The sequence below is a fragment of the Colias croceus genome, chromosome 20 (genome assembly GCF_905220415.1).
Source record: "Colias croceus chromosome 20, ilColCroc2.1".
Lineage (NCBI taxonomy): Eukaryota > Metazoa > Arthropoda > Insecta > Lepidoptera > Pieridae > Colias > Colias croceus.
In genome coordinates this window covers 1,736,496-1,745,002 of record NC_059556.1, presented here as the reverse complement: position 1 = coordinate 1,745,002, position 8,507 = coordinate 1,736,496, and the positions used below count along the sequence as shown (strand labels likewise).

The following is an 8,507-nucleotide window of genomic DNA, read 5'->3' as shown; positions in this document are numbered from 1 at the left end:
AAAGAAATAATGCGTACGAAGACTTATTAACGAACATGGAGGATCCGTCCTTGACTGTGAAAATCATTAAAACCAAAATTAAGAATTTAAGGTCTGCGTACCACGCAGAATTAAAAAAAGTCGAGAATTCAAAGCGATCTGGTTCTGGTGCCGCTACTGTTTACAAACCATCCGCGGCATGGTTTGATGAAATGAATTCCTTCCTTGGGGATACCAGCGAGTACAGGGAACCTATTGAAGTGGTGAGTTTCAGTTTTTAATAAATAGAAATGCACTTAACTGTTTGTAAAACATAATTATTTAATATCATAGAACAAGTACAGCATGTTTTGGTTATTTATTTATATTAGGGCAGAAGAATTAAATGACGATGGTGAATTTATATCATATGATCTTGCCACGATACCGCCTCTGTAGTTTCAAAGAGCTGTGCATAGGTGTTTCTTATTGCTTCTGCCTGTCGAGAAGCGTGGTTATTGTAGCGTGTAGGTGGTATGCCTTCCAAAGCTCGCTGCAGTTGTGCCCTCCATGCTCCTGGTATCACAACACCTTGTTGTATATCTTCAAAGTCTACGCATCTTTGCGTGATGTACATATCTGATGTTTTCCGAAGCCAATTGTGTAAAGCGCAAGAAGCTAATGTAACTTGATCAACTTTGTCGGGGGTCATGTCGATGGCATTCATAAGAACTCGAAATCTCGTTACTAAAATACCAAACGCATTTTCAACGATTCGTCTAGCTCTCGATAAACGGTAGTTAAATAGTTTTTCTCTACGCGTTGGAGTTGTTCGATAGGGCGTCATAAGATATGACTTTAGAGGGAAAGCCGCATCCGCCACAATAACCGATTGGTCCGGTAAATTGAGAGTATTGTTTTCCAAAGCATGTGCCAAATTCGATTTTTGATAAACACCTCCGTCAGAAGCTCTTCCATTAGTTCCAATATTTACGTATGAAAAACAATAGTCATCATCAACTAAGGCCAGAAGTATAATGCTATGGGCACCCTTGTAGTTATAGTAGTCAGAAGTATCATCAGGAGCGAGTATATTTATGTGCTTTCCATCTAACGCTCCAATACATCCTGGAAAGTTCCATTTTGTACGAAAACCATGCTCAATGCGTATTCAGTCTTCACGGCTTGGAATCTGTAAAAAAAAAACTTGATTAAATTACACTACACTTTATGTTGCAGGATTCAGACCAGTCCTCGCAGTATTCGGACGGGACTTTGCAGCATCCGGAAAATTCAACTACGCCAGAGAATATAATGTCACCACCTTTGACAACTCCACAAGACAGACCTCAATCACGCTCATCTAGTCAATCTAGTGTCACATCAAGACGACGTAAAAGAGCCTCACAGGAAGAGCCAATTAATGATGCACTCAACCGGTTGGAAAACATAAGTTCTGCGATAAATACACACACAGAATATGACGAATTCCATTATTTTGGCCTGAATCTTGCAGCCCAACTGCGAAGCCTGCCACTGTATGATGCATTATACGTACAAACTCAAATCCAGAACATTTTGACTACAGCAAGACGTCGCCATCTGTGCCCTAACTTATCTGCCGCGACGGAATCAACTATAATTAATACTCCATATACACAAACTATATCAACAAGCTCTGTTTTGAGCGCAGCTCCACAAACAGACACACATCATCATCATCATCATCAGCCCATATACGTTCCCACTGCTGGGACACGGGCCTCCTATGAGGGTACAGGCCATAATCCACCACGCTGGCCAAGTGCGGGTTGGCGGATGACACATGTCGTCGAACTTTTTTTTTTTTTTTTTTAATTCTTCGACATGTCGGTTTCCTCACGATGTTTTCCTTCACCGTTCGAGCAGTGGTGATGTTACAACATGCGCAGATAAATTGAAAAATCAATTTATTTCCTGCGCGCTCGTCTGGTCTCGAACCACGGACTTATCGATTCAAAGTCCGAGGACTCACCACTGAGCCACCACTGCAAACAGACACACAATTTTACACAATTCCTAATGTTGATTTGTTGCAACAAGCGTGGCGTTCTTCTTAAACCTAGTTAGGTACTTAATATGTTCAAATGATTGATTGATTATTTTGATTGTTGATTATTTTGATTTATGATGATTGATTATTTTTTGTAAGTAATAAGATCATAAGATCGTTATTACTTATATGTTTAAATGTTGTTGATTGATTTTTGTAAGAAATAGAAGCATGTAGTATAAGATCTTTAGTTATTACTTAATATGTTTAAATGATGTTGATTATCTACTACTTAATTCATGTAAGTGTATAAGTAATAAAAGTATATAAAAGACTTACTTACATATTTCTAAAAAAAATGTTAAATGTTGTTGATTAGTACCTAATACAAATTAAAAAATAATAGTACCTGTATGTATAGTTATTACATCGTAAATGTTTAAACATTATTGATTTTTTTAATAAATGCCTTATCTCTACTATCAACTGTTTTACTTACCCTTATATAATCCTTCAAAGCATTGTATATTGCTTCACAAACTTCAGGAAGAAATATCGATATAGTAGATCTTCCAACCCTGTAAAGTGCTTGCAATGTATGTAAAGAATCTCCAGTTGCTAGATATCTTAATGTCACTTCTAACTTCACTTTAGCTGGGATAGCATCTCGCATGTGTGTATCTTGTTTCTGTATAGCGCTTTTAACTTGAGAGAGTAAACAGTCGAATTGATGCGGTAGCATCCGCATAAAGTTTTTATAACCCGTAGCATCTTCTACTCGCATTTCTGTAAGCAATTGAGCACTTGCTCCAAATTCCTCTCTTCTAGATATCCAATCACGGACCCAAATCTTTCTCTTTCTTTTCTTTTTTTGACGAGCTGATATAAGCTTCTGGATGCATTGCATCGCCAGCAAGAGAATGATCTTGTTTAGCTCCATACGGATAGCTGTTTGATTGTCCATGACTTTATTTGAACTGAGAGCAAGGAAGCACGCTATAAAATGGCATGTGTATTTGAATGTCTGCTTTGAGCATGCTTATTCAGGAGCATACTTAAAACTAGCATGCCTATTGCTAGCAAATGTAAACTGCTCACCAGCATGCTCGTATTGAGCATACTCAATAGCACGGTTTTAAGCATGCTATTTTAGAGCATGTGTAACAGTAGCTTTAGATAGCCGCGGCGAACGACACTGGGTTTTAAGATTGCTTTGGTACCAATTTCCGTATAATGCAATTGAATTAATAATTAATATTATTTGTGCGCAAATTAAAGTTAATTTGAACAAAAATCTTATATAGATCTTATATCGAACTCATGGTCTATCTAGAATCTAGATGTTACACATTCTTATCATGTTTTTATTGTTAATTAATCATTATTACATATTTTAATTTCAGGATTTGCTGCAAAAAAACAACACCACTCCTCCAAACGACAAACAAAATGTTGAAGTTGCTTGAAATTGTTTGCATCACACACGTCACTGGTGAAAACTGGACAAGTGTAGTAGAAAAGACAAAAAATATTATATTAGAGGACTGGGAGCGATACATCAAAATAGACCGGTGGAAAGACCAACTTATATACATGTCGGAGATAGCGACTCTTCGAGTGACTCTGATAGTGATTACAATTACCTAAGTTTCACAAATACATCACAATTATGTCAACTGGCCAAATCATAGGATTTGAATACAAGGGGAAATGAGTCTTGATGATAAAAGGCATAAAAAGTAAACGTAAACTGGCCATCAGTCTCACATTTTGCAAAAGCTTCACAAAAGCAGCTGATTTAAAATAAATTTCAACAAGTAAAGCAACTTCATAATATTGGGTTTTGTATTGCCAAAACTGAAGGCGGAAGACATGTGGAATGTGGATCCTGAAAAATTAAAAAAATATGAAGGTCAGCGTAGCAGAACTGCAGCAATGTTGAAATATATGCTCTTTGTAAGTCATGCAACGGCGGAAGTTAAGACGTCTTAATAAAATAATCCAGGCAAATAAGATTACCGAGTTAACCAAGAAACTAAATACTCAAAGAAAACGCTTTTATAGACAAAAACAAAAATTTGAGAATTTTACAGAAAAACAACAAAAAGCGATTGATAAATATAAAGCTTGAGAAGTGTTTTTGGAATATACTATGCGGAAGACGTATTATGATAATTGTGAGTAATTTCGAAAAAGGGTATATTCCGAAATTGTAAAAAAAATTCTAGTGTATCAGACATGTAGATTCTAGGACTCAAGCACCCGGGGGCCGACCGAATTCAGCAGCATTTAAATCGCCAGTACCAAAAACAAAAGAAAAGACCACCGCAAAATGACCCGATCAAGAACGAAGCGTTGCAATTGATGAGGCTGGAGGATTCATCACATGCAGCTAGCTCTGCCGCTTCTGCTGTTTCAACTCGACCATTTGCCGACCGATACCAAATATATGCCAATTATTATTGGCATCCAAATTTCGTACATACACACAAACAACCTTCCTTACCGTTGAACACCGTATTAACGAAATACTATATAACGCTGATAGCGGACAATACGAATGGGCAAGTGGATATGGAGGATCTACGCCAACGCCACCGTTTACCAATCGCGAATGGGAAACTGTACATGAGGGTATCATACGCCAATACCGCCAAATCAGGTTGAAGCCGATGAAAGTGACTCAAGAGACACCGATGATTTCGGTGATTTAATAAGGCTTAATTTGTAATATGAGCGACAGTTGTGAAAATGATTGTATTTTTATGTGCATTTAAAATTGTGTTTTTTCACTATTAAGTAAATAAAACATTGTCTTACTTTTATTTCATCTTTTAATGAGTCGACAATAGCTTGACAGGTATCCCGAAGTATTAGACTTATTGCTTGCTTCGATAATCTGAATAAATATTGCAAACTTGTGAAAGAAGTCCCCCCGCTTGCCAAGAGTGATGCATTATCTATCCGTAACTGTGATCGCTTCTCTAAATTTGTTATCAGTCTTTGCAATCATTGGCCCAATTCTTCTTACTAAATGCTCGTTTTTGTAAGCATTGCAATTGATGAGGACTTCAGCACAAGCTGCTACTGCTACCCTTGCCAGGACTGCTTCATCTCCAGCTGTTGCACCTGACCGATAACAAATTTACGCAAATTATTTAGCGTCCAAATTTCGTACTTACACAGCCACTACTTTCATGTCAGTTGAACACCAGATAAACAACATATTGTCTGAAAATGAGACATTAAAGAAAAGGTATTACAGGTGGGAAAGGTAATTAAAAATATAGAATGAGAATACGAAGACTAGAAGAAAGAAAACAGCAAGCGTCGAATGTGGCTTGTTCTAAAAATAAAGTCTTGAAAACGGATGTCCGGAGCTGTGCATGATTTTTTGATAGATGGTGAATATAGTAGATTAACTGCAGGTAAAAATGAAACAATAACTAGGAAAAAAATCAAACGGCAAATTCGTTTACTAAACGACACACTTTTAAATTTAAAAGTGTGTCGTTAGTTACCCAGCTAAGATTATTACTGCTTCAGTTAAGTGATGCATCTCTTTTACTTCTTTTAGGATGAACAACTTTATGTGGATGAAAATTTACCTCCAAATGAACAACTTCATGCAGAAAGAAGAAATTCTATTTCATCTATCTCAAGTCGTGCATCTCCACGTGATTTTTCACCTGCCTCTGACGATGACCCAAGTTACTTACCATTAAAACCATCCATTGCAAACCATCGACGGTCAGACTCATCTTCTTCTTCAGACTCATCATCGAGTAATTCTTCGTCTAGTTTCTCTTCCCCGTCAAGTTCTTCGTCGAGTTCTTCTTCTGAATGTCCTTCGACCAGCAATAATCAGTGTCCATCGTTGGCGACATTGGCTTCTGCAGCTGTAGACAAAATGTCTACAGTCCAACCTACTACTAACAGTAATGACTGCAATAAAGATGGGCGAAGTACTGTCACGCATTCCTTGACGGTGTGATTGTTTTGTATAGTGATTGTTTTTTTAATAGTGTTTTCAAACAGTGACAGTGATTTATATTACTTAATCATGAAGTTTTGTCATTAAACTGTTCTTACAGCACTTTTAACATTAGTGGACAATTTGGACGAGGTTGTCAATGGTCCAACAAAAAATAAAATCTTATTTAAAAAACTTTGTGATTATTTCAAACTGCGCCAAAAAAAAAAGATATTGAGCAGTTGCGCACAAATTTATTTTTTTGTTGGGACAAGAATGAAAAAGATTTCACGGATCTTTTCTATAAACATTGGCCTGAAAAAAATAAAATTAGTGACGATAAGAAGCAAAAGACTGAGAACGAAGTACATGAACTTACCAGACAATTGAGCACTCAATGTACATCTCAGTTCGTCAGAAGAAGACAAATTATCAATATATTCGTCAGAAGACAAATTATCAATATAATTTGATAAAATCAATTGAAATTTGTATATCTGAAATTTGTCGTAACAGCATGGTTATTTCAGATCTATTCCATTCTGTGCTTCGTCGTGATTTACCGAAATTACACGGTATTTGTTGTATGCTCATTTTCAATGGATTTGATCATAATAAATTTAATAATTTCCGTGATGGTGCCGTATGTAAGCAACCTGAATGCAATATCCGGTATAGATTTAAAGGCCAAGTGATAAACTTGAAGGCGAAAATTTTAATTTATTCAACAAATGATAAGCCAAACCATACGGTACCTTTGGCTTATTCTGTATCTAAGACCCAGCTTGAGGTATTGAGGGAACGATTAAGATTTGCAAAACCGAACACAGTACGGAAACAATTGGTTTCTGATATGGACACGGACTTGGCTCAAAATCAGCATAATCATCAATTTGCTACATCATTGGATGTTTTGCAAAAGATTAAATCAGAAAACAACTTGAAAAATAATCGGCATAATGATGATAGCGTTGATGTTATACTCAGAATGATCGAAGCTAAGCAAAATCATTCGTACATTAAAAAAAATTCTACGCCGTTCACGACTTACCTGGGTATTAACGAACAGATCGAGCTACTGAAAGCTCACAAAGATCTTTCATTTCATTTCGATGCAACTGGGTCCCTTGTTCGAAAGCCAGATAAAAATAGCAAACGGGTTAATTACTATGCAGGTGTTGTTAACATCGACAACAAAATATTACCAGTATTAGAGATGATCACTAATGATCAAACAGCATCAAATATTGCTGATTGCTTAAGTTATTTCAAGCTGTATTGGATTCAATCGGGTGTGAAATGGCCCGCATTTAAAACTATAGTCACTGACTGGTCCTGGGCAAGCATTAATGCTGTTATGATCTCTTGGAATAATTTATCGGTTCAAGATTATCTTGCAAATACATTCCAAAGTATCATTTTAAATAAACAACTTGAGAAGCAGATAATTCCCGTATTTTTATGCTACGGACATTTTATGAAAATGATTTCACGTTATCTGCATACTCACAATGTCAAAAAAATGTCATCACGTTAGTCCTTGAAGTAATGGCGGTTTTGGTGCATTGTCAAAATTATACCATTTTTAAAAATACAGTGGCAAATATTTTTAAAGTTTTGATACTCAAAAAAAGAAATGAAGATTTTCTGAAGTCCTTAACTGAAATACACTCTACACAGACTGAGCAACAAAAAAATCCGCATTATGAAATAATGAAATTAGAAGCTGATGATGAAATTTTGGAGCCAAATTTTATTGAAGCTGAGGAAAAAGAAAATTACAAATCAAGTCCATATTACAAGGATTTATTACCGCTGAAAATCCAATCGGAAAGAGATTCAAATAAAGAAAAAAATGATAGATATGAAGATAATCCTTTCAGATGTGATATCTCTGCAAAGTATATTATGAATTATTACCTTATGCCGTACTTTGGTGCGTTTTAATTCATCCAGAGAAAATACACGTCACAAACAGCAATGCAGAGAATCACTTCAAGTCTGAAAAAGCTGAAAAAAAATTTGATATGAAACTTGGAGTATTTATCGATCAGGTTTTTTTTATCGATAACTTCAAAATTTAAAGATATTAAATTACTTACCCCGAAAGTCAATTTAAAGAAAAGAGCTGTTGACGAACCTGATAATATGTCAGCCGAGGAAGGTTGGCGAGACTCCAAACGTCAAAAACGAAATCCCGGACCATCATATCAACAGTCAAAACGCCTTACAAAGTTGTGCAACTTGGAAAAGAATCAGGGAGGAGAGCAGGTAGGATTCCTACTCCGGTCCGTGGGGCCGGACCGAGGGCTGCGAGGTAATAATCTCTATAAAAGTGCGCCGGAGGGTCCCTCAACGTGTATTTCACACATCGGAGGACCTTCCGGCGTGCACCCTCCGGCCGGACGGTGTTGGGGTCGAGGGTTCGGGGGAACGCGGATGATGGAGCGGGGAAAGATCCATTGTCTGCGCGTTGGTGGCGTAAGCCTTCGTTCCACTTTCCAGCAGCCGCCAGCGAGGGGGGTTCTAGTGGTGGGCCTGGAA

The 8,507-nt window shown here is 37.0% G+C and overlaps 2 protein-coding genes across 2 annotated transcripts; both read right to left on the bottom strand.

Annotated features, from left to right (window-relative positions):
* Positions 1–278: 278 nt before the first annotated feature.
* LOC123700654 (putative nuclease HARBI1) lies at positions 279–1,123 on the bottom strand (the record flags this gene model as incomplete). The annotated part of the gene is made up of 2 exons (XM_045647908.1): positions 279–489; positions 619–1,123. Coding segments are annotated over 2 exons (615 nt in total), but the record flags the coding sequence as incomplete, so codon positions are not given.
* A 6-nt stretch (positions 1,124–1,129) lies between these two features.
* LOC123701017 lies at positions 1,130–4,014 on the bottom strand. The gene is made up of 2 exons (XM_045648425.1): positions 2,490–4,014; positions 1,130–1,150 (listed from the first exon to the last, which is right to left on the bottom strand). Exons 1-2 carry the CDS (start codon positions 2,952–2,954, stop codon positions 1,130–1,132), a joined length of 486 nt encoding a protein of 161 aa, XP_045504381.1. The 5' UTR covers positions 2,955–4,014.
* Positions 4,015–8,507: the final 4,493 nt, after the last annotated feature.